The sequence below is a fragment of the Halichoerus grypus genome, chromosome 7 (genome assembly GCF_964656455.1).
Source record: "Halichoerus grypus chromosome 7, mHalGry1.hap1.1, whole genome shotgun sequence".
NCBI classification, from domain to species: domain Eukaryota; kingdom Metazoa; phylum Chordata; class Mammalia; order Carnivora; family Phocidae; genus Halichoerus; species Halichoerus grypus.
Window position 1 is genome coordinate 114,823,619 of NC_135718.1, and position 27,799 is coordinate 114,851,417.

General features: G+C 36.0%; 1 protein-coding gene across 1 annotated transcript in view; it reads right to left on the reverse strand.

Moving 5' to 3' along the window:
• Positions 1–3,444: 3,444 nt before the first annotated feature.
• Positions 3,445–27,799, reverse strand: part of XPR1 (xenotropic and polytropic retrovirus receptor 1) — a 232,609-nt gene continuing 208,254 nt past the window's right edge. Inside the window, exons 12-15 of the mRNA XM_078078100.1 lie at positions 17,371–17,537; positions 12,910–13,049; positions 7,271–7,492; positions 3,445–4,090 (exon numbers count right to left, since the gene is read on the reverse strand). Coding sequence (XP_077934226.1) covers positions 4,030–4,090; positions 7,271–7,492; positions 12,910–13,049; positions 17,371–17,537 — 590 coding nt within the window. The 3' untranslated portion in view covers positions 3,445–4,029. The remainder of the gene's footprint in view (positions 4,091–7,270; positions 7,493–12,909; positions 13,050–17,370; positions 17,538–27,799) is intronic.

Here is a 27,799-nt window from a genome sequence, read left to right on the forward strand (position 1 = left end):
ATCTTAATTTAAAAAATTTAAATATGTTATATATCAAGAAGTACTTATTTTCTGAGACAGGCAAATTTCATGCAAATTAAGGAGAACTGTATTCTGAAATTTGTTTACCACAGTGCAATCACTTCAAAGAATTTTAAGTTTTTGAATAAAATAATGCCATGGATAAGGTTATCTTCTAAATTAGTTTCCTTAGGTTAAGAAGTTTTCCTAGTCATTGCTTAGGAAATTGCATTTGGGCATTATTTCCTGAATAATGCAAAATAATGGGAGAAAAAAATGATGGGAAAATAAAGGCAGGTCTCTACCAACAACATAACCACTAAAGGAGAGACAGCGAGGCATGACCAATGCCACTGATTTCACACACTTTTTAACTGCCCTGCTTCTTGCTGCCACAATCCAACACCTTCCTGCTCTTCTCTGCTATCTCCACAATCATTTTATTTTTCTCTACCTAAATGTCTGTTCATCTGATGCCTGTACAACTCAGTAATAGGTTACTTGTTTTTTATTCTTAACTTGCCTTAGTTCACCTCTTAAAGGATGAACTGCTTTCTGTAGTTATCATGAATGTACTTTGGTCAAAACATGGTGGAAGGATACCATATATCAACAACTTACTTCTAGTAAAATCTATTAAAATCTTCAAACTCTCCATGTTGAAAATTTTGGGGAGTTGCAGATCCTGGGGGCCAGGCCCCATTTTCCTTCTTTAAGGGTCCATATAGGTTACTGTTACTGACTGGCATTCTCTCACATCATTGCTTCTGACTCTGAAGTTAAGCAGCTTTCTTAAGGAGAAAAATGAGAGACACTGGAAAAGAAAGTTGTATATGGGTTTTCAACTTCTTTCCAATCTTAAAAATTACCAATATAACCTAATTAATGACTTAAATTTGATCATTCTATTGTCTCTCTATATGGTATGAATTCATCAAGGATTCCATTTTAATGGCATAGGCAGCTGTAAGTATAGGTGCATATTTGTGAGTAGAAAATAAGCCACTTTTCTTTGTCTTCTGATTTCTCTACACACCAATGACTTTATTCTTTCATTTAATACTTCCTTTTTATTCCTTTGGTGGGTATTTAAAGTGATGATATAAACTGATTCTCAAATAAAACTAGAATTTCTCAACCTAAAATCAGATAAAGTTTTACCTTTGGTTAGATTGCTGCTTCTTTAAAATGACTCTGATATTAATTTCCTAAGAGTTCTGAGAGTTTCAGTATACAATATCTCCAATAAAATATTAGGTAGGACATAGCATTGGCAACTGCTAGAGCATTTAAAACTTAGATGAGAAAAATGCACATTGCCTTTTTTTCAAGGAAGAAAATTTAAATGTTTACTCTGTCTCCCAAACTGCTTTTGATGAGGAAAAATCCTCTTTTCTCTTTACAGCTTTACCAGGCACATAAAGCTGTGTATTTAAATACTTATTTGAGCATCTGTCATGGTAAGCTGAAAGTTACATAAGTCTTATCATTCTTGAATAGACTATGCCAACAGGACAAACACATCAGAAAAGGAACAAATTCTAACACTGTATTATCTATGAAAAAATAATACTGATTAGGGCCTAGAATCATAACAGTTGAAGAAAAATCAAATTGGCCATAGGATACACTGAAAGAAAAACAGTGGGGAGTTCAAATACTAGAAGTCAACTATAAGATTTTATGTGTGTCATTATATAGTGTTACTAACAGAAAATGAAGTTGACAATTCAAATTGCTCTGGATACACATTAGTACCACCAGTTTTATTTGTATAAGAAATGACTGGTCCACTGGACTTATCCAACTCAGTAATAATTACTGTTATTTCTTGACAGACCAGTGATATTTCCCCCATAGTTTTAAAGTACAAAAACAAAATAGTTAGAAAAAAAATCCCAAGTATAAATAATGCAACCTTTAATCTATTAAGGGTCACTAAATTGTTACCACTGATTATTATAAATTATTTAATTCATTTAAACTAAAAAAAAGTAATTAAACTTTTCCTCTTCAGTTTTGGGCCAAGGAACATGCTTGGCAAAACATAAAAAAACAACAAAAGCCAAAAATTTGTATGATTTTTCAGAAAAAAATCTCAATTTGGAAAGGGAAAAAAACTTTGGAAGCTTGTCAGAATAAAAATGGAATAAACTCCTTTAAAAATGAACTCTTTGTCAGTTAATTGATAGAATTTTGGTAGTAACAATAACTTTACAGGGACGAGTGAAGACTTGCAATACAAGGCGGAAGAGCTGCTGACCAGAGGGGTGTTATAAGGGGCAGCAGCCATATATTTTCAAGACTAAGTTAAGTGATAATAATAGCTGCCCTTCCACTCATTTGTCTCTTTGCCTAAGATTAAGCTGAAAATGACAGAAGTGATTTACTTTCATGAATCCACTGATGTTGATGTTAGAATCTTCATCTGGATCTGGGGGGGATGGGAGGATTAAAACATACTTCACTTTTTCCTGGTATTATATTAATTTTGCTAGATAATGAAATGCTCAATTTAATGCCAACTACATTCAAGGAAGCAAAATCCTTTAAGGTTTTGGGGCTTATATGGATGACTTAGGAACGTAGGAAAGAAATTAGACCAAGTAAAAATGGGCATTGTGCATAGACCATGAAAGTCTGAGATGTCTATAAGAAATATACCTTTTGTTTATGACCAAGTTTAGACCGAAAAAAATCTTAAAAGGTTTCTGTCATAGGAGGGCATGAAATCCAATGTTCATCCTTTAAAACTGCTGGGAGAAATGGCTGCCAAGGTCTGTTTTATTCATGTAATGTGACAGAAGAAGGATAGTTTGTTCTTTGCTCTCACAAATATGGTTTCCCCAAGACAGACTTTTAATTTGATCAAATTCTGGCTAAAGCAAGTGACTTCAAAAGGAAAACTATCCAATAGGGTATAGGGAGTTTCTGAAATAGCTTCATCTTCTCCTTCAGAGTCAGTAAAGGTTATACTTCAATTACCCTAAATAATGAAGCTCAATAAGGCATAACTTCAGTTGTTATGGTTGGGAGTATGGGCAAATATATTCCACATTTGTTCCTTGAAAAAGAAAAAAAAAGTATCTGGCCCTTAAGAAATTTCAGCCGGTTATGTGGAAGTATACAGATGCTTTGTTATGAAAGACATGCTCAGGATTGTAAAGCAGCAGCAACTTAAAAAATCAGTAATAAAACTTTGGCTTAAAAATTAAAAAAAAAAAAAGAAAAGAAAAGAAAAGAAAGAAAAGAAAAAGTCAAACTGGTGCAAGTTGTCTCATGAAAGAGGTACTGTGGACTAACCCTCAAATGCTGTCCAACATTAGCTTCCCATCTTCTTTCCCTGTTACCACCTTCACTGCACAGGAGTTATAGCATTCTTTTATGGTTAAGTTTCATAAATAATGAGAAAACTATATGCAACAAATACATCATATTTCCCACCCACCCAGCAACCCTCCCCAAAATAAGAAAAGTTACATCAAATTAAAAAGTAGCTTCGTGAATGAAGGTACTGCTCTAAGTTGCACTTTCCCTGCAAGTGCGGCCAGTGCTTTTGCGCTGGGTATGAAGGAAAGGAAAAAATCTCCACATAAACTGACAAAAAATTTAAAAATCAATGTCCGGTTTCAACCAGTCAAAACCGGGCCCAGCGGAATCCGAGGTATCTCGGTACCGTCCCATCAGAGGGTCCTTGCAATGCCTGTTCTTCATCCTGATAGGTATCTGTGTCCTTGTGATTGTAAACAATCCATAAGATACTATGTTTTTGTTCCTTAAAATGTCCTCTGATTGGCAAAATGAAGTAAATATTTGTTTTAAAAATAGAAAATGAAAATTAAACCAGAAGAAAAGAAAAGAAACACAGTGAGCTTGTTTGGAGTCCATAGGATCCGATCTGGAAGAGCTCGGAAAATGTGTTACGTGTCTTCTCCTGTTTTCGGCTGGAAAGGTACTAGAGGTTGCGTTGGTCGAGGAAAGAATTGTAGAGTAGGAAAACCAAAGATGTTAATCTAGACTTCAGAGGATTCAAGTGTTAGCTTCGTCATCTGTGTCTTCTATCAATACCTTAGTGTCACGAGCCTTGGATCTAGTGGAATAAGGGGGAAAAAAAGCATTGAGTCCATTATTAAAATACAAACATGTTCACAGTATTAGGTACATTTCCCATCTTATCACCATTAAAAGTACATCGTAAATGGTCATTATATACTGCACCCGATGGACGATTCCTGGAGTTTCATACTCAATTTTGGGTATTACTAGAAAAACATTAAGAAACTAGACTGCAACCAGAGGAAGGTAATAAGAAAAATCAGCCATAAAACATAATGAAATCTTGCCATTTGCAACAACATGGATGGACTTAGAGAGTATAATGCTAAGTGAAATAAGTCAGAGAAAGACAAATACCATATGATTTCACTCACATGTGGAATTTAAGAAACAAAACAAGTGAACAAACCAAGGAAAAAAAAAAAAAAAGAGACAAACAAAAAAACCAGACTCTTACATGCAGAGAACAAACTGCTGATTGCCAGAGGGGACGTGGGTGGGAGGATGGGGGGAAATAAGAGTACACTTATTGTGATGAATGCTGAGTAATACACAGAAATGTTGAATCATATTGTATACCTGAAACTAATAAAACACTGCATGTTAATTTACTTGAGTAAAAAAAGAAGATCTGAGTTTTGAGTACTGACTTTGTATGATGTACCTTTTTGAGTGTTAATCTTCATCTCTATAAAGCAGGAATAATAATACCCATTTCACATAATAGTACTCCTACTTCATGGAGACAGTGTCAATATCAAGTGAGAAAATGGACGTAAAAAGCATCAGTAAAGGAATTATGATGAGCATTGATAGAAATACTGCCATTTGAGGTACACATGGGAACTAGGTGAGTAAACCAGCAGAAGATAAGACCTAAGGAGAGGCATGACAGTGGTCTTCAACAAGTTGACAGGGTATGATGTAGAAGAGGAAGGAGACTAAGTTATGAGAGCCCAGCTAGGATCAACTGGTTAAAGTTACAGTGAAGCCTATTTCAGCCTAACATAAGCTATCCACCACGATAATCATCCAACAATAAAACTAGGTGCCCCATCTAGTTATAAACTTCATTATCACTGACAACTGTCAGTTAGCATAAGATGAACTAATCAGTAGAAGAGAGTCCTGTACTAGATGAAAAATGGGATTTGATAATGTTAAAATAATCTGCAGTTCATAAGCCCTATGAGGTACAAGTGGTACTTCGTGAAGTAGGTATCATTATTCCCCCTTGACAGAGGCAGAAACCGACATTCAAAAAGGTAAAGGATGTGCTAAAGGCTGCAGGAGTCCCAAAGTCAGTACTCAAATTCAGAACTTCTTATTTTAGATTTCCTGCTCTCTCCATTGAACATAACCTGTTCCATTGTTCTAAACACCTTCCTCTGGTTGCAATCTAGTATCTCAGTGTTTTTCCACTTAATACCTGAAACTGAACATAATAATCTAGTTCCAAAGAGCTTCCCTGGTTCTGAAGCTGAAATAGTATATGTTTAGATTGCCCTCTGCTGGTGACTAACAAGGATAAGACATTCACATTTAGTAGCTCAATGAGACCTCCAGTCCTCCAGTCCTTTGTGGCACTTACCTTGCTGACCCCACCAGCCCTCGCACCCCCCTCCTCCTGCTTCTTCAAACTCTGCTTCCTTACTACAACAGTCTCATGCTTGTTTTGATGTTCTTGCCAATGACCTCCCTGGCCATTCCTTTCCTGCTCCTTTTGTTTATTCTTTTTCTCTTGCCTGTGTTTCCTCAGGCTTAGCTCCCTGCTTTTCTTTTCTCTACCTTGTCCTCTTCAGAGAACTTCCAAATTCTATTTGAAGCTTGGGCAATTTCTACTCTGCTCTCCTGTATCTATGGGTTACTATTACCACCTCCTATTTTTTACTTCCTTTACCATCTCCTTACACTATTTTTAGTCCTATTGTAAAGCATCCTAACCCAAGTCCTTGATGTCTGATATTTCAGAATACTGTGGTGGCCTTCCAGTTGGTCTTCTGGCTTTTAGTGTTCCATTTCCAAAAGTATCTTGCACAGTGCCATTAAAACTTATGAAAATATTACTTTCATGTCATTCTTCCATGAAAAACATTCCCCGAAAAAAAAAGAAAAACATTCTTTGAATCCTTCCTGCCTGTATGTATGATCAAGCTTGTATTTTCCAGCCTTTTACAATCATACTTCATCCATTCAGCTAAATTTTTTTTTACTATAGTTCTAGTCACATGGCTTTCCTTCTACCCCTTATGTCTTTACTGTGCCTCTGTCCTAGTCAAGCACTCTCTTATCCTTTAGACAACTGCCCATGCTCAACTTAAGTCTTCCCCATCATTCCAATCCACTGTGAAATCTGTCTCTAAGTTCCAAATGCAGCCACAATATATTCTACATTTATTGTTCCTTTTAGGATCATACAAAGTTAATGACTTATAAAAATACTGTTGTGGCTATTTCAGTAAAAAAATAAAAATAATAATAACTTATATTTATATAAGCTATTTATATATAAGAACTCTTTCTGTGAGGAAACTGGTCTAAATTCCATGTCATAACCACTCTATAAGCAGGGATCATATTAATTCCAATTTTCAGATGAAGGGCAATATAGAGAAATTAGGTAATTTGGTCAAGGTTACATAGAGGCCAAGTGGCAGAGCCAGGATTCCTAAAGTTTATAACTTGAAAATTATTTGTATACAAAACATACTGAAGTGTCAAGTAAATTATTCTCCAACAAATTTTCCCCAGTGTACTTTTTTTTTTTTTAAATGTTTTATTTATTTATTCATGAGAGTCAGAGAGAGAGAGAGAGAGAGAGAGAGAGAGAGAGGCAGAGCAGAGGGAGAAGCCGGCTCCCCGCCTAGCAGGGAGCCCGATGCGGGACTCGATCCCAGGACCCTGGGATCATGACCTGAGCCGAAGGCAGACGCTTAACCATCTGAGCCACCCAGGCGCCCTCCCCAGTGTACTTTTAATGTCAAATTTGTAGCTTTAATGCATTAATTAATGTATAAATGACATTTTACTCTATGTGTTCAGACATTCTATAGGTTGGATTATATGAAATTGCTGCTATTGCTTTCTTGTAGGTGAAAAATGGCTAAATGCCAGCAATTTCATGTGGGTCAACCTCATACCATCTTAGTTTAAATGTTAGCCAGGGCCAAAACCTGAAGGAAATTCGTCTCTGAGAAGCAGAAGCCATACATACTGAGATGCGAGGCGAGGCCGGCGCAGGGATATGCTCTGGCTGTACTTCCATGGCCGGTTCTTCTGGCGGTTTCGTACCCCGTCATCCTGGTCCATCATCTGTTCTAGGAGTGTCTGATCATCCGCATTCAGAGGGGCCACAGAGATGTCCCGCACGGCACGGAATTCACCACAGTTATTCAGATGCTCATTCTCCAGGCGGAAGAAGTTCCACACAAATCGCCTTAGCAAAATGGGGTAAGTAGGCAAATTATTTATAAAATCTGAACTTACTATTGCAACCTGTAACCCTCCCCGTATATCAAGTTTCCACTCATGAAATAAAAACAAGGAATGAGGGTTAGAACATCAAAACAGGAAAAGATGTGTGGTGGTGGGTGGGGAGGGAACCAGAATGGCCTAGGCAAAGGGGGAAATTCCCATGGCTAGATGGGTATGTGTCTGCAGTTCAAGGGAGAGTCCAGGGCTGGAGAACTGCACAAGCCATGGGATTAGGAAGAATATAACTGGAGGCAAGAAGTGGGCATAGGATTAAACCCTGGAACAGTCCAACATTTACAATTTGGGAAGAGTAAGAACCAGTAAAGGAGTTGAGAAGGAACAGCTAGGAAGATGTAAGGGTATAGCTTCTGAGAAATGAAGTGAAAAAAGGGCTTTGCTGAGAGGTAAAGTAAGGTAGGTACAGAGAACTGACTGCTGGATTTAGCAGAACAGAGAGGCAGTATGATACAAGAATACAGATTCTGAAAGACTGTCTAGATTCAAATCATGACTCCACCATTTACTAGGTATAACGACCTTGGATTAGTTACTTAACCTATGCTTCAGTGTCATTAGCAAAATGGGACAGTAACAGTATCTACCTCATAAGACTGTTATGAGGATTCCTAAGTTAATACACGTAAAGTGTTTAGAACAGTGCCAGGCACACAGTGGGCAATACATGAATGTTTGCTGCTATTACTGTTATTATTACTGTTGTTATTGTAGATTATTAACAAAAGCAATTGAGTTTGAGTATTGGGAAAAAAGATTTGAGTTGAATTAAAGGAATGGGGAGGAGTGAGACAGTGGAGATACCAAGTACAGACATCTTTTGAAGAATTCTGCTGTAAAGGAGACAGAAATGGGCAAGAGTTGGAGGAGGAAAGTAGATTCAAAGGAGGCTTTTTGCTTTTGTTTTTCATGGGTGATAGAACATCTGCTTCTACTATTAAGCAAATAATTTTTAAAGGAGAAATGAAATAATCAAGAATTTAAAAAGTGAGTTTTTTCTTTACTAGAAAAAAAATTTTTTTTAAATTCATAAAGCAGCATCATATGTGGAAGAGAAAGAAGTGGGAGGGCCGTAGGTCTTGTAGTGATGGAGAGTCTCAGGTCCTAGACCTAGACATCTGGGAAAGTGAAGAAGAAGAGGGTTGACACATGATTGGGAAAGAGCACTAACAGCAACAAGTACACTGTTTCCAGATTCAACCTTTATCTTTCAGGTTTATCTTAATGTTTCCGGGTTTTATCTTATTTTATCAGACTTTGTGATAGATGTGCCCATCCTGACTCAGAGGAATGCTATAAACATGTCTGAAAATATCTTTATTTCATTTTCATTTGTGAAACATATTTTCCATGGAGAAGGAGTTCTAGGTAGACCATTATTTTCTTTTAGCACTCTGAAAATATCATTTTAATGACTTCTGATTTTCACTGTTACTGTTGAGAAGTCAGCAGTCAACCTAACTCACTTCTTTGATGATAATCCTTTTTTTAGGCTGCTTTCTTTAAAATAAGCATTTAAATTAAAGTATTACATAGATATACAAAATTGTGCAAATCATTAAGTGGGCAACTTATTATAAAGTGATCACACTGTGTAATTACCACTCAGAAATAAAAAATATAATATTATCACACACCCAAAGCTGCCTTTATGGCGCCCTCCTGTGTTCTAGAGTGGTTATTGATTACCTTTCATATTTAGTTCTGCAATCCACCTGGAACTGATTTTGTATACTGTATACAGTATACAATAAGAGTCAAGATTCATTTCCCCCCCTTTTGGATATCCAGTTGATTCAATATCATTTTATTAAAGAACCTCTTTTTCTACACTGTTATTTAACCACCTTTGTCATAAATCAGGTAGTGTCAATGTATATGTGGATCTGTTTCTGGACTCCTTATTCTGTTCCAGTGGACTATTTGTCTATTCCTTCACTAATATCAGACACTGTCTTAATTACTATAGCTATATAGTAAGTCTTGATATTGGAGAGTATAAGTCCTTTAACTTTTTTCTTTCCAGCATAGTCTTGGCTGTTCTATCCTTTTTTTTTTAAGATTTTATTCATTTATTTTTAGAGAGAGAACAAGCGAGCGGGGGAGGGGGGGACAGAGGGAGAGAAAAACCCAAGCAGACTCCACACTGAGCATAAAGCCCAAGGTGGGGCTCGATCTCACAATCATAAGATCGGACCTGAGCCAAAACCAAGAGTTGGACGCTCAACTGACTGTGCCACCCAGGCACCCCTAGTCTTAGCTATTCTTCGTCCTGTTTCCATATGAATTATAGAACTGGCTTGTCAATTTTTGTACACATAATCATTCATTAAATTTATTCCTAGGTATATGATATATTCTGATGCTATTCAAAATGGTGTGCTTTTTAAAATTTCATTTTCTAGTTATTTGGGATTGTTTTTTAGAACATTTTTATTTATATTGACCTTGTATTCAAGGACACAGCTACAATTAAAATAATAGCTTATTTGTAAATTCTTTTGAATTTTCTGCATATGCAATCATGTCATGGATGAATAATTAGTTTTATTTTTTTCCTTTCTAATTCTTTTTTTTCAAAAAAGATTTATTTATTTGAAAGAGCATGCATGCGAGGAAGCTGGGGGGAGGGGCAGAAGGAGAGGGAGAAAGAATTTCAAGCAGATTGTGAGTGGAGTCCAGCGCAGGGCTTGATCTCACGACTCTGAGATCACAACCTGAACTCAAACCAAGAGTTGGACGCTTAGCAGACTGTGCCACCCAGGTGCTCCTCCTTTCTCATTCTTACACTGTCTCCTCCCCACCCTCCACTACACTACCTATACTTGCAGTATGATGTTAAAACGAAGTGACAACATGCATAGTAATCTCATTCCTGATCTCAAGGGAGAGCTTACAGTGTTTTACCATTAAATATGATCTTATTTATGTTTTTTGTAGATAATCTTTGAATTATTCATGAACATGTACTGACTTTTTCTCAATGGTATTTTCTACACACATGAAGGATGTTCCCCCTTTATTCTATTAATGTGGTGAGTTAACAGATTAATTTTTAAATGTTAAATGATTTTGAATATTAAATCTCACATTCCTAGAATGAAACTAACTTGGTTGCAATGTATTATGCTTTTTATATGTTGTTGGATTCATTAGCTAATATTTTCTTCAGAAGTTTTGCATTACTCTACGTGAGGTAGACTGGTTGGTCTTTCCTGGAATGTCCTCGTAGGTTTATATATCAAAGCCACGCTGGTTGCACAAAATAAACTGGGAAGTGTTCCTTTTACTGCCTCTTTCCTCTGGAAGAGTTTTATGTACAACTGATATTTCCTCCTCATATATTTGGAGGAATTCCCTGGACCTACAGTTTTCCTTGTGAGAAGGATTTTTTTAAAAAGATTTATTTATTTGAGAGAGAGAGAAAGATTGTGCGTGCATGCACGTGGAGGGGGCAGAGGGAGAGGGAGTGACTCTCAAGCAGACTCCCTGCTGAGCACAGAGCTGATGTGGGCCCCATCACATGATCCTGAGATTATGACCCTGAGCTGAAATCAAGTTGAATGCTTAACTTACTGAGCCACCCAGGCACCCCCCTTGTGAGAAGGATTTAAATATGAATGATTTCTTTAATAGATCTAAACCTATCAGATTTTATATTTCTTTATTGTTTTATTTTTTTAATTTAAATTCAATTAATTAACATATAGTGTATTATCAGATTCAGAGGTAGAGTTCAGTGATTCACTAGTCTTATATAATACCCAGTGCTCATTACATCACATGCCCTCCTTAATGTCCATCTCTTTATTGGTTTTAATAAACAGTGCTTTTCAAGGAATTTGTCCATTCCATCTAAATTTTTTACTTTATTGGCATAAAGTTGCTCATAATATCATCTTACTCTTTTTTTTTTTTTAAGAGAAGGGGAGGGGGGAAGGGGTAGAGAGTGAGGGAGACAGAGAGAATCTTAAACAAGCTCCATGACCAGCATGGAGCCAGACACAGGGCTCAATCTCACAACCCTAAGATTATGACCAGAGCTGAAATCAAGAGTCAGACACTTAACTGACTGAGCCACCCAGGCACCCCTCATCTTACTCTTTTAAAAAAATATCTTGAGGATTTTTGTTATTTGTAATTTGTGCATTTTTTCCTTTTTTGCTCCATCAGTCATACTTAGACATTTTACCAATTTTATTCATCTTTTTAAAGAACTTTGGCCTAATTTTCTCTACTTTATATTTTCTATTCCATTAATCTCTGTTCTTTGTATTTCCTTCTTTCTACTTTCATTTGGGTTTGATTTGCTGTTTTAAAATTTTCTTGAAGCTGTTTATTTTTCCAATGTATACATTTAAAGCTACATATTGCCCTCTTGGCATGGCTTTAACTTGCATTTTCTCTGTCACATTATCAGTTTCATTATGCTCAAAATATTTTAAAATTTCCATTACAATTTCAACTTTGACCCATGGGTTATTTAGACATGTATTGCTTGATTTCTAAACATTTGGGGATTCTCAGTTATCTTTTTGTGATTTTAATCCTATGAAATTTGTTGAAACTTAATGGTCCAGCATGTGGTTAATTTTGGTAAATGTTCTACATGCAAATAAAAGAATGTGTATTTAGTTGTTGAATGCAGTGCTCTGTATATGTCAATTAGGTCAAGTTGGTTAATGGGACTATTTGTTTATTACTGAGAAAAGTATGTTATAATCTTCCTCTAAAATTGTAAATTTATCTACTACTTTTTAGCAACATCAGCTTTTGTTTTACATATTTTCAAGCTATGTTATTAGGTCAAACAAATTTGAACTTGTTATCACAACTGAATCTCAAAAGTCTCTAGGTTTAGCAAATTTCTTTAGAGCAAAATTAGCTTTAATGCTTCGCTTACCTTGGGGTACCTGCTTTTACTCAGATTTTAGGCTATCTTGTTAGATCACTGATGTCTTTAGGAAGATTTAAAAGACAATTCCTCTGGCATTTCCTTTGTTTCCAGTGAAAAAGCTGCCTGAATAACCCAGAATGTCAAATTGCAAATAATGATTCTCAAAAGATTTTTATTTTAATTTCTATTAAGACTTTTTACCTCCCAATTTCCATTCATGACCCTTCTAAGGGAGCCCAATTCTAGAAAAAGCTTATAAGCCATCATTAGTAGTATTTTTAACTTTGTAAGAATTAACCTCTTAGACCTTCAAGGAGGATTTTCCAACTCTGATGCCAATGAGAAGTTTGAGAAAAGTTGGGAAATTTAAGCCTTTCAAGTATAAGTTTTAATAAATTCTAATTTGTAAGTATTGGGTGTCTTCTAAGGGAAAAAAACTTCGATAGACTTTTTGGTAGTTTGCTTACCGGAAAACCTCAAGGGGAGCAAAGACAGTAGCAACGATGTCCCCAGAATGAGGCGACAATGTCATGGAGGTAATTGAGATTTGGACAGTCCAAGCAAAGCGCAGAATCACATCCTCTATGATGGCACAGTAGTAATAGGCCTAAGGAATAATAAGCAAATTGAGTGCACTTACCATTATGTTTCTCACAAATAAGCACATTTTTATCACAGCAACGAGATTCACATATGTCCCATCAACAAGCACAGGCTAAAGAGGAAAAATGGTTTTATTTTTATTTTCTATTTTAGAAAGATCTCACCAATTTAGTTTTTTTCTTAAATAGTGCAATATCAAAATGAAGTTTTATTGAATTTCATTAATCACTTAACAAATATATTTTATTCTCATACTGTATGCCAGGCTCTCTTCTAAACCCCAGAAATATAAACCAGATGAGATCCTTGATCTGATTGAAATTATATATTAATGTGTACATCATATGCTAATAAAGACTCAAGAGAAAAAAGATTAGCAGATTAATGAACTGTGTTATTTGCACTTTTATTCTCAAATTGCCTTACTCTGCATTTGAAGGAGTTTTACCTTGTTTTTTGAGGTCATTAAATAAAATGAAGCTTGGATATCACAAACATGGATTGAATTTAAGGAATGTTCTATTTTTACATGGGAAAGACAGCATTCAAATTCTTTCAGGTACTAGTACCCACTATTTTGGAGTCCAATTTTAGCTACACAAAAGTTTTAAGTACACAAACTGCCAATAGACTAGAACTGTAATCCATGGATTTGTTTGTTATTAATCTCTGGATAATCAGCTCTTTAAATACATGTATTTAAAGGCTGTGACATCTTATGGGAACTAGAATAGCCACGTATTTTCAGCATCACATTTATGTTTTTTTTTCTTTTACAAAATTTAACAAAGGAATACTAGTCATGTTAGAAGGTTATTAACAAAAAAAGAGCAGTCTCCTTGCCACCTTCTCTTCTCATTCTCTAGAGACCAACAATTTCAGAATTTGTAGCTATCTCTCCTAGTATTTATCCTTCATATTTCTAAATACTGTGTGTATATTGCCATATCTTGATTAATCAACTGGAGAGGTTATCCACTGCTAATTAGAATAAATTTATGAAGTTTTTTTTTTTTTAAAGATTTTATTTATTTATTTGACAGAGAGAGACACAGTGAGAGAGGGAACACAAGCAGCGGGAGTGGGAAAGGGAGAAGCAGGCTTCCTGCCGAGCAGGGAGCCCGATGCGGGGCTCGATCCCAGGACCCTGGGATCATGACCTGAGCCGAAGGCAGACGCTTAATGACTGAGCCACCCAGGTGCCCCAATTTTATGAAGATTTTAACATATTTACATACCTCCCTGTTCCTTCCCCCATCCATCCAATACAGCGATAATGCAGTTTTTGGATAAATCCCTATCCAGTGAACTCATTATTAGGCCTCAGTGAAGAACTGCAATTTCATGTTACTTTAAGAGTCAGTCTTAAAATGATCCACAGTTGACTATGTGGGTGCTTGATGTTACCAAAAATGTGAAAGTCTTGGGAGGAATACACTTAACATGAGGTCAAGAGACAGAGAAAAATTAAGTTTTAAAATGGAGATAACAAAAATACTTCCTGGATCTGGATGTGGTGCTCAGCAATATGATCTGTTAATCCCTAAGAACTGATTTTAAGATTCATTTAACTGTGTTCTTAATTTTTAAATGAAGCTCCTCCACTGGACTCCACCAATAGCTCTTCTTTCTTTTTCAAGTAGAATGAATTTTATTCCAATATTTGTCTTTTTAAGATGAAAAGGGATGTGGCGATCTAGCAGAACATTTTTCTTATAAATTTGCAAATTATAATGTAGGAAACCATATACTGTATTTCCTAGGGTTATGAAAATATGCAATAATGAAACTGAATGAAAAACTCTTATTCACTAATTTCATTACACAGAAGCCAATAAGTTAGAACTATTTAAAAGGAGGCATGGATTAACATTTATATAAAAATATCAACAATTCATCTGAGCAATCAGCTTGAGAAGTAAATGTATTATATTGCTCAGTAAGGCAAGAACAATATGAGGAGGCAATAAGCTTACCTTTTGGTAAGCACAAAAGGACCATCATTTACCTGAGCTCATGTCTGCTCTCTGACTTGTACTTAACATTACTGATTTTCTTTCTTTCTTTTAAAAAAACATTTTTAAAAGTAATTTCTACATCTAATGTGAGGCTTGAACCTACAACCCTGAGATCAAGAGTGCTCTAACAACTGAGGTGCTCCCTGATTTTCTTTTCAAATGAGATTTATAAAGGTATGTCTAGTGCCTTGGTCATATATTCTAAATTTGCACATTGGGATTATTGCTATAGCTTACATAAAAAAAAAGATCACTGTAAATTAATATCCTCCTTTCTGTCTTCATTTACTTATCTGAAGTTACCCTACATATCATTCTTTGTATCCACTCTCCTACCATCTATCTTTAGTGCTCACACTTTAATAAAACAGCTTTCCCTATTCACCAACTGAATATTACATATTCACACACTTTTCAAAGTTCAGTTTTGAGGTACTGGTGACATTCTGACATAGTACGAAGTATGAGTGACCCAATCTATGTACATCCTTCCTCATCACAGAACGTTAGAACTGGGAAAGGATCAAGAGATAATCTAGTAGAAGAGAATATACTATAGTACAGTTGCTTAAAGTTATGTAGCTAGTTAGTGAGACTCCTGAGATCAGAATTCACTTACTAGGATTCCTAGTTCATTGTTTAATTTCTTTCATTATCTGAGTAATGATACTCTTGGTCTTTTTTTAATTTAGGCTCTCTTATCCTTTTATTCATATATAAATAATTCCTAAGGAATTATCTATGTGTTTTCAGACTAAATTGGTACTTTACTTTAACAAATATTGGTTGAAATAAATGAAAAGAGAAGCCTTCTTGATGCACCAAAGGAGAGTCAGGCACTTCCTTTCCTTTGTGCTTTCACAGCACTACTTACTCAGCCAAGTATTTATTGAGGCATTCCACAAATATTAAGTCTACTATATGCTAGGAACTATGCTGGGCAGTGAGGAATATGGATACCTAAGCAGATAATTATAATACAATGTGATAACTGCTTTAAGAGAAGTTTGTAGAAGGTAAAATGGGATTAGGACAAATGATTAAATATGCTTAGAAAAATAAAGGCTTTTTAGAGAAAGTAACCCTTGAACTGACTTTTTAAAAGGAGGAACCGGAGACGATGTGGAGAAAAAGGAACCCTCATGCACTGTTGTTGGGAATGTAACTGGTATAGTCAACTGTGGAAAACAGTATGAAGAAAAAGAAATAGAACAACATATGATCCAGTAATTCCACCTGGGTATTACCCAAAGAAAACAAAAACAGTAATTTGAAAATATATCTGCCCTCCTTTGTTTTACTGTAGCATTATTTACAACAGCCAAGATATGGAAGCCATCCAAGTGTCCATTGATAGATGAATGGATAAAGAAGATGCATGTATATACATATATATATACACACACACACATACATACAATGGACTATAACTCAGCTATAAAAAAGGATGAGATGTTGTCATGTGCAACAACATGGATGGACCTAGAAGGCACAATGCTAAGTGAAATAAGTCAGAAGAGAAAGACAAATACCATATGATTTCACTTATATGTGGAATCTAAAAAACAAATTAATAAACAAAAAGTAGAAACAGACCCATAAATACACAGAACAAACTGATGGTTGCCAGAGGGGTGGGCGGTAAAGGAATGGGCAAAATGGGTGAAGGGGAGTGGAAGGATACAGGCTTCCAGTTATGAAATAAGTCACTAGGATGAAAAGTACAGCACATGGAATATATAGTCAATGGTACTGAAACAGTGCTGTATGGTGACAGATGGTAGCTACACTTGTGAGCATAGCCTAACATAGAGTGTTGAGTCACTATCTTGTATACCTGAAACGAATGTAACATTTGTGTGTCAACTATACTTCAATTGAAAATAAATAAAAAATTAAAATAAGAAAAGGAGAAACAGGAGTTTGCAAGGCAGACAAAGGGGGGAGAAGAGGGCATGTGAGACAGAGTAAACTGCATGTTCAAAATTAAGTCATAAATTATAGTAAGTGATTTATTCCTCTATTCTAGACTTTATCACATTGTATTGCAATTTGTTTACTTACCTGTTTAATATAGTTTATGGCCTCTTTGAGAACGAGAACTTTTTTATTTTCTATAGTGCCCAGCAGATAGTAAAAAACTGACATTTTTGCTGACAGAATGAATTAGTATTTTTTGGTAATTAGTTGTTTTTTCTCAATATATTAGGTTGGGATTAGGTATGCATCATAATAGGATTTAGCTGATGATACACCGGAGCTCTTGTTGTTGTTTTTAAAACAAATACAAGCATTCTTTGTACATACTTTTTGGGGGTATACAATCTCTTCCCGGAGAAAGGTGTTTTCTCCAGCATTCTTATCAAAGAGACCCCAGTCCATCTTCAGATCCCAGATGAGGGTATAACAGGAACTGATGATACAAAACACAATCCAAAGATAAAAGAATACCATGGTGTCTGAGTGACCTCGTTCTGAAGAAAGAAAAGGGAAAGGTAAAAGAGACAATTGGAGATTTAAGTAAAATTCCTCATTAAATAGAACTAATTTTAAAAAGATTCTTTATACAGCACCATAAAGGAAGTAAGATTTTAAACAAATCTCCCTAGTACGAACGCTGTCTAATAGAAGTTAAATAGTAACTCTGATTCTCCTGAAGTACAAAGTAATCATCAAACATTTACCAAATACATAAAATTTGTACAAATGTGCATTTGAGTTTTGGAGGCTCTATGCTGAATACATAAAAATCCAAATAATTGCAATGGAGGTTTTGAATAGTACAAAAGATGTCATTTTAATTTTTACCATCAGGTGGCAGATTAGGGTCAAAGATGAAAAAAAAAAATTGAGAAACACCACTAATAAGAAATGTGCTACATTTGCTTCAAGAAATTCTTGGATTGTTTTAACCTTAGAACAGTTCCTTCATATACTTAGATTTTGTCTATACTTATTGTGAAGGCAATCAGATACTTTTAATTCCAGATAAAAAGCCAGAAAGCAACAGATTGATTATCCTTAAGGACATATACGAAAGCAAATTTCTCTCAAATCACAAAGCAAAGCATGATATTTTTGCCTTTTTTAGAGGTTGTTTATAGATACAAATGCTGGGAACACTACAAAGTACACTCAAGCAGAATAATAAAAATAATTTGCATATGTTGTTATATAATTTAGTATTTTTCACTCTTAAGTGCTTCATATATTCTCTAATGAAATTCTTCTTTGGTAAGTTTGAGTCATCATGATATTATTTGTGTTCCCAGGATATAGGTATTAATATGGTCCTGAATTATCAGGAAAAAACAGGAATCAGGAATTATCAGGAAATCAGGAATTATCAGGGAAAAAGTTGTGAAACATCTAATTCAAAAAAGTTTAAATTTTGGTTAGTTTCCCAAAGGCACAGAAAATAAAGGATGTATCATGCCTTATCCACAATCCTTCCTATTAAAATAAAGTCCTTCCTATTAAAACAAGTGTTCATTAATCATTTTTAGGCATTAAAAGTATTAAGTACAGTATAATTCAAAGGCACCCTTTAGAAATTTATAATATAGTAAGTGGAAATAGTCATTTGTTATTAATGATAAATCTGAGTTCAAAATGAAGTATAAACAAAGCACTATGAGAACATCAAGGGGAATGGGAATGTTTCCAACAGTAGGAAATACGAGGAAGTAGCATTTGAGTTATTTGTAGAAGGATAAATAAACAGTGTTGCAAGAGTCAGGCAAATGATGCAAGGATATTCAAAGCTGAAGGAAGATAATGAAAAGCCAGGAGGGTGGGAAAGTACAAGGTGTGTTTGAGGAGCTGCAAATAATCTAAATCTAGTGTGGGTAAAATATGGAGGATGTAAGAGAATGAGTATGATTTAAAATGAGCCTGGAGAAGACATTTTGGGTCTGACTATGGAATGACCTCTTGGTACTTAGGATCTTATCTATTTTAGAAAAATAATTAAGCTGGCAGGCTGCTTGCATCAGAATTACTTAGCCAATTTAAAAAATATGGGTATGTTATAGTTCCAGTATTAATCAGTTCGTACCAGCTCAAAAGAACTGTTACATTTTCAAAACTAAACTGTTAAACACAATTATTAAAAATTAAATTATATAAACTTACAATTAGTTATATTAAAAACAAAGGTAATAAAAAAGCAGAATTCATTATTTCCTAATTATTTTACTACATTTTGCTATTACCCTTTTTTTTTAGGTTATATATGTTTATTGTATCTGTATGATGGAAACATTATATAATGCTGTGCTACTATACATCTTTTCCCAACATTCAATATTATCTTAGTAGCTTAAACTGGCTATGGTGGAAATATTTACACCACGGAAATCAACAAACACTGCAAATCAGTACCTCCTGTCCCTACTCCTACCTAAGAGCTGGTTTGTTAAACATGTAACAGCACATCACTGTTCAGCTTCTTCTGGAAAGTCAGCAGTTGGAAATAAAAACCAGTATTTTTTCAATGGTCCACAAGTGATACTAGTGAACAGTCAAGCTTAGATATAAACACATTTTCAGGGATGCCTGGGTGGCTCAGTTGGGTAAGCGTCTGCCTTCGGCTCAGGTCATGATCCCAGGGTCCTGGGGTTGAGTCCCATATGGGGCTCCTTGCTCAGCAGGGAGCCTGCTTCTCCCTCTGCCCCTCCCCCTGCTCGTGGCCTCTCTCTCTCACTCTCTCTCTCAAATAAATAAATAAAATCTTTTTTTAAAAAAGATTTTATTTATTTATTTATTAGAGAGCGAGCGAGAGAGAAACAGCATGAGATGGGAGAAGGTCAGAGGGAGAAGCAGACTCCCTGCTGAGCTGGGAGCCCGATGTGGGACTCGATCCCAGGACTCCGGGATCACGACCTGAGCCGAAGGCAGTCACTTAACCAACTGAGCCACCCAGGTGCCCAATAAATAAAATCTTTAAAAAAAAAAATAAACACATTTTCAGGTTTAAACTATTTTCATAAAAACTCTTCTTCACCAAAAGTAAATTGGGTTGACTATTTATACTATAACACTGTACCATATAAATGATCAGTTTAAAAGTCCTAAAAAAATACTTATTATCTAGTTTAGTTGGATGTGTTCCGTTTACTTCATTCTATAGATAGACACAGTCTAACTGAGAAGTATTATTCAATAATTAGCATCATGATTGCATTTAAAAATCTTGTAACTTACCTACTAAGGTTTGCAAAGAAAATTGCAAAGCAAATATAGCACCTTAATAAAATTCACACTGTTCTCATATTTTCAAAACAAGATCAACACAAAGAGACAAAGACAGCAACTTAATTGTAAATTATATTTGCAACGCTTTTTTAAAAAATTGAATGCTTACTATGAGCCAGGCCCTTCATATATATTATCTCATTTAGTTTTTACAACAAACCATCATTTTGTTTGCTAAGTAAAAGTAATGAAATGAGAAGAAAGTAATAGATACATCGAGCAAGAAGTTAAAAAAATGAGTATTTCTCAAGTAAGTACAGGTAACATCAAGTGTTATTACTGAAAGCCGAATTTCTTTTCTAATTACTAAAGAAATCATCAAGTTCAAATTATTATATAAAAGGAGATTGTGGGGGGAAAGTTCAAAAGATAGGAATTAATAAGGAAACAAAAATCAATATGCTAGTTTTCTTTAATGTGTTCTAGATTTTAATACAAGTCCTATTCTTAGAGGATAATTCTTAAAATGGTACAGTGGGTCAAGTACCTCTCTCCTTTCTAAGCTCATATTATTTCCATAAAATTTCTATGAAACACATACAAGCCCTTACTGACTTTTCAAAAAGCAAGTATTTCAACAGAATATTTTGGAATAAGTAATGTTTTATCTTACTTTTTCAAACAATGATTAGTGTGCACCTAGTCTACATGTGTTACATTTTGGTCTCTTTTTAATTATTACCCTTATTTGATCTTTCCCATCTCCCAAATGTGGAGTGCTTCTCCCTGAAATCATCTGCCTTTATTGGTATTCAGGGGACGTACTGGAAAGATATTATCACTTTAGGCAAGCAATTACATCTAATTCTCTCTTGGCTACTTCTGGTAGCCCACTTTAGTGATGTTCAGAATCATAGAAAATCAAGTCATTGCTATTCTAACCTAAGCTTCTATTACACACCTGTCATATTAGATGCATAATTCATACTGGATATATTTATGGTAATGTTATCTACTGAATGTAAAACAAATAAAAATAAGCTTCTTAGAGTTTTGTACCCATGGTTATCATAGGAGGGATAAAGCAAAATAATATATCAGGAAAAGTGCTAAGAGAGAAACCAGAAAAATTATATATGAAAATCATCCTTGAACCATGTTTCAGGAAGATATTTTAAAAATGAAAAAAGTGGCATTGTGTAAAGAGAAAGTGAATGGTTTTCTTTTCAACCAAAACCTTTCTATTCTGGTAACAGTTTACTAGTTTCTAATCTGAAATTAAAAAACAAATAAAATAGACTGCACACCGTTTTCAAAGCCCAAACCTATGCAGGTAATAAGCTAAGTTATGAATTAGTGTGGCATCTAGCAAATCTTAGTTCTATTCCCATAACCTAAAAAACATCAAAACACTGAATTACAAGATTAATATGGTTCTCTAAAAATGGATTAGATACTTCCCTGATCCTTAGTGTGTTTTAGTTAAAATGTAAGGTCACATGTAGCCTCCTCAGGTGATTATCATATTTATCCTAAGAGCAGGCAAGAAAGACATTATTATTCCCATTTTATAGTTAAGAAAACTTAAGTTCAGAGAGACTGTCAATAAGTAGAAAGATAACTAGATTTGAAGTAAGAAGATCTGGGTCTGAATCCAGACTCTGCCTCTTTCCAACTTTGTGATTATAGAAAATTCATAATCTTAAAATGATTGAGACAAAAATGGAAATCATTAGGCCTAAGGATAAATGAAGAAACTAGAAATGGGAATCTTTATCCAAGGAACTTTTTTGTACTAGACAACTTTGTTGCTCTACAACCATCTCAATTCTAAAATGAAAAGACAGTTCCATAAAACTATGAAGTAACATTAAAAACATTTCTAAGGTATGTGAAAAACAGAATTTAAATACTATACATATATTACTTCATACTGCATATAAATTTATGTTTATAGAAAAAGACAGAGGTATCTATTCCTGATGAAGGAAGTAAGATTATTAAAGGGGCTCACTTTTAACTTTAGGTATTTCTGTATTATTTGAAATTTATTTTTATAGTGATATATACACATCCATATTTTACTTGTATGATTAAAAATAAAAGGAAAAAGTGGGCTAAGGAAAATAATTGCTATTACGGTAGTGATATTTTCCCAGGACCCAAAGGCACATGCTTAACCAACTGAGCCACCCAGGCAGCCCTGCTATATTGTTTCTATAATAAAAAAATACGACACAGGAATTCATTTATTCATGCAACAGATGTTTACTGTCTACTATAAGCTGCATTAATTACCATATAGTTATAATACTTAAGATTAATTAAAAAGAAAAATTTTATTTCTATATTCAACAAACATGGTGAATGCCTATTGGGTAACCAGGCATATTTTAGAGAATGGGGATGGATATACTGAAGAACTACTAAGGGCTAAGGATAAAAGAAGAGATAGGAAGTAAACAAAAAGACAGTGTATAAGTACAACTGTAGAACTGTGCATAACAGAGGAATCAATAAACCAGGCTTTCAGGAGGTTTAATAGCCAGGAAAGGCTTCCTGAAGGAGGCACTACTTAAGCTGAGTCTTGAGCCACGTCATACAGTGTAGAAACTATCCATCCATCCAATGAATTAGCACCTACCATATGTCAGATGTTCTGGGTACTAAGCACATAGTAATAAATCTTATTCACTAATGAGCAACTTTCTGCCCCTGTGAAATTTACTACTTAGTGGGGGTAGACAATGATCAGATATACAAATAAACAAGATAATTCTGCACAGTGAAAAGTGACATGAAGAAAAAAGAACATGGTAATAGGGCTGAGACTGATAGAATTCCTTCAGATAGTGTTCAGACAGAGAAGGTCTGTAAGTTGATACCTGAGTGATGAGAAGGAGCCAATCAGATGAAAAACTGGAGGAAGAGTTCCATATGTGATATTAAATACAGTTTCTAGTAACCATATTTTTAAAGGTAAAGTGAGGGGCGCCTGGATGCCTCAGTTGGTTAAGTGTCTGCCTTTGGTTTAGGTCATGATCCCAGAGTCCTGGGATCAAATCCCAAATTGGGCTCCCTGCTCAGCAGGGAGTCTGCTTCTCCCTCTCCCTCTGCCCCTCCCCTCTGCTCATGTTCTCTCTCTCTCTCTCAAATAAATAAATAAAATCTTAAAAAAAAAGGTAAAGAGACACAGGTAAAATTAAATTTTTTTTAAAGAGAGAGAGAGAGAGAGAGAGCACACACATGAGGGCCGGTGGGAGGGGCAGAGGGAGAGGGAGAGAGAGAATCCTAAGCAGGCTCCATGCCCAGCATGGAGCCCAATGTGGAGCTCAATCTCATGACCCCAAGATCATGATCTGAGCTGAAATCGAGTTGGATGCTTAACCAACTGAGCCACCAGAAGCCCCTAAAATTAATAATATATTTTATTTAATCTAATATATCTAAAATGTTATTTTAATAATATAAAATTATTGGGAGCTTTTATATTTTTCATGTCTTCAAAATCCATTTTGTATTTTACAGTACATCTCAGTTTTGCCTAGGAACATTTCAAGTGCTCAACAGTTATATGTATCTAGTAGCTCCTAGTAACTACCTTATTAAATAGTACAGTGCTAGGAAGGGGGATGAGATGGAGGGGTAAAGACTGTAAGTGGTGTACTAATCAGGAGGCTGTTGTAGTAGCCTAGTGAGAAATGATGAGGACTAAAATTGAGTGGAAGTACAAGGTACAGGGAGGTCAGGCAAAAAAAGAAAAATAGGAACTAATACTGGCAGGAGTTGGTGAATTGTGAGGTGAGATAAAGGGTAGAGTCAAGGACAACTCATAGTTTAACCTGGGTGACTGGGCAGCACAGGGCCATGAACCAGTAAGAAAGAAAACAACATGGGCCTGAAGAAGGCTAAGGGGGAAAAAAAAAAGAGTTTAAATTTGAATATGCTGACTTTAAGGTACCTAGGAGACACTGAGATGGAAAATGCTCAGGAAACAGACATAGAAATAAGAAGCTTAAGATACGGATTTGGGAGTCACATATATCTAAGACAGGGGTTGAGCCCATTTTGGAACCACCAAAATAATACAAGTGCCTTCTATGAAAAGGGAAAGGAGACAATCAGAAATAGAAGTCTTCCATTTACACTGCATTTGACTAAATTTTGTTGAATTTATCCTGTGTTTCTTTACACCAAAGATCCAAAGAAATGAGAGCTCTCTCAAATGTTACAGTTTCTCCTTATCTCTTTCAAAATATAAATTCTAATGTTTGTATACATTTCAAGGTTTTAAAATATATACAAGGTTTACATTATTTTTTTTTTTTTTTTTTTTTTTTTAAAGATTTTATTTATTTATTTGAGAGAGAGAGAATGAGAGAGAGCACATGAGAGGGGGGAGGGTCAGAGGGAGAAGCAGACTCCCTGCCGAGCAGGGAGCCCGATGCGGGACTCGATCCAGGGACTCCAGGATCATGACCTGAGCCGAAGGCAGTTGCTTAACCAACTGAGCCACCCAGGCGCCCTACAAGGTTTACATTATTATACAAAGTTATTGTGGCTATAGGAATAGAGACAGTGAGGACAGGCAGACTACTGTTTTGAAATGTAAGAGTGAGAAAAGAAGGGGCGCCTGGGTGGCTCAGTCATTGAGTCTGCCTTCGGCTCAGGTCATGATCCCGGGGTCCTGGGATCGAGCCCCACATTGGGCTCCCTGCTCAGCGGGAAGCCTGTTTCTCCCTCTCTTTCACTTGTGTTCCCTCTCTTGCTGTGTCTCTCTCTGTCAAATAAATAAATAAAATTAAAAAAAAAAAAAGGAGAAAAGAAAAGATACTATTCCAGGGAAGTCTTTTTAGGGTGAGAGACTCTTGAGTGTATGTACACAGGCTGAAGGAAAGGAGTTAGTAATAATGAAGAGACTGAAGACCTAGAAAAGAAAAAGAATGACTGCTAGAGCAAGATCCTGAAAGAGACAGAAAGAAATGAGTTCAGAGCCCTTAGGAGGGAAAACAGTTACCTAAGATTGGGAAAAATATGTAGTGAGAATGGATTTGGATTAAATAAGTATGTAGGGAGAAGGTGGGTGAAGGGAAATGACTCCTGATAGGCTCAATTTTCTCAAGTTAGTAGGAGACATGGTGGTCTATAAAGGTAAAAAGGGTAAAACTGAATTGAAGGCTTGAGAAAAGCAGTAAGAGTTATCATAAACCTTTTTTTCAAAGTTAACATTTCTGAGATAAATAATAATAAAAGCAAAGGACAAAACACTTGTAAGTATAAAAAAGGCAATCTCCCCTTCCTATGGTATTCTTTTCATAAAACTTTTTGTTTGTGCTTGTATTTTTATTATTATGTACACATCTCTTTTCTTTTTCCTGGAAGATTGTACTCTATCTGGCATTTAAAAAGGAATTTAACTTTACACTAGAGTGAGTCATGTGTATGTGCACGCACCTATTTGTCTTTTCCATTAAACTATAATTAATGTCTTTTTTTTTTTTTTTTTTAAAGATTTTGTTTATTTATTTGACAGAGAGAGATACACAGCGAGGGAGAGAACACAAGCAGGGGGAGTGGGAGAGGGAGAAGCAGGCTTCCCGCAGAGCAGGGAGCCCGATGCGGGGCTCGATCCCAGGACTCCGGGATCATGACCTGAGCCGAAGGCAGACGCTTAACGACTGAGCCACCCAGGCGCCACCTAATTAATGTCTTTTAGGAAAGGTATCATGTCAGCATTTTTCCAGGGCCTACACACTACACTCCATGTGATAAGAACAATCAATATCTGCCAAATTAAACTGAGGGCAATGGCTGTGTTTTACTCATTTTTTTATTTTCTGCACACCTTACCTTCCAACAGATTTGGGGAAGGTAACATGATTTCTGGGCATACTTCATATACAATGAGTCCCTGAAAACAACTTGTAAAAAGATGAATATGGGGCACCTAGGTGGCTCAGTCCATTAGGCATCTGACTCAATTTCAGCTCAGGTCATGATCTCGGGGTTGTGGGATTAAGCCCGGCGACAGGCTCCACACTGGGTGTGGAGCCCGTTTAGGATTCTCTCTCTCCTTTTCCCTCTGCCCCTCCCCCGCTAAAAAAGAAAAGAAACGCTGAACATGAAAAAGTCAAATAACAGACATACATGTTTATAAGGAATTTGTTTCCTAAGAGCTAAAAAATAAAGAAAATAAAACTCCTTATGTCTTCCTTGTCCTTTAAACACAATCTTTTTTTTTTTTTTAGATTTATTTATCTGAGATGAGAGAGTGTGAGTGAGCAAGGAGTGAGGTAAAGGGAAAGGGAAAGGAAGAGAATCTCAAGTAGACTCCCCGCTGAGCAGGGAGCCCCATGCGGGGCTTAATTTCATGACCCTGAGATCACGACCTGAGCCAAAACCAAGAGTTGGACACTCAACTAACTGAACCACCCAGACACCCCTAGACACAATCTTTATTTTTTTTTTTTGCTATGAGTTTTTTTTTATTATGTTCAATTAGCCAGCATATAATACACCATTAGTTTTTTGTTGTTGTTGTTTTTGTTTTAAAGATTTTATTTATTTATTTGACAGAGACAGTGAGAGAGGGAACACAAGCAGGGGGAATGTGAGAGGGAGAAGCAGGCCTCCTGTCGAGCAGAGAGCCCAACGCGGGGCTTGATCCCAGCACCCTGGGATCATGACCTGAGGCGAAGGCAGACGCTTAACGAATGAGCCACCCAGCCGCCCCCATCATTAGTTTTTGATGTAGTGTTCAACGATTCATTAGGTGCCTATAACACCCAGTGCTCATCACCACATGTACCCTCCTTAATACCCATCACCTGGTTACCCCATTCCCCCACCACCCTCTCTTCTGTAACCCTCAGTTTGGTTCCCGGAGTCCAGAGTCTCTCGTAGTTTGTCTCCCTCTCTGATTTCCCTCTCATCCCCTGTGGTCCTCTGTGCTATTCCTTATGTTCCACATATGAGTGAAACCATATGATAACTGTCTTTCTCTGCTTGACTTATTTCACTTAGCAGAATCCTCTCCAGCTCCACCATGTCGATGCAAATGGTGGGTATTCATCCTTTCTGATGGCTAAGTAATATTCCATTGAATATATGAACCACATCTTCTTTATCCATTCATCTGTTGAAGGACATCTTGGCTCCTTCCACAGTTTGGCTATGGTGGACATTGCTGCTATGAACACTGGGGTGCATATGCCCCTTCTTTCCACTACGTCTGTATCTTTGGGGTAAATACCTAATAGTGCAATTGCTAGATTGTAGAGTAGCTCTATTTTTAACATCTTGAGGAACCTCCATACTGTTTTCCAGAGTGGCCGCACCAGCTTGCATTCCCACCAACAGTGTAAGAGGGTTCCCCTTTCTCCACATCCTCGCCAACACTTGCTGTTTCCTGCCTTGTTAATCTTTGCCATTCTAACTGGTGTAAGGTGGTATCTCATTGTGGTTTTGATTTGTATTTCCCTGATGGCTAGTGATGTTGAACATTTTTTCATGTAGACATAATCTTTAATGATAATATTCC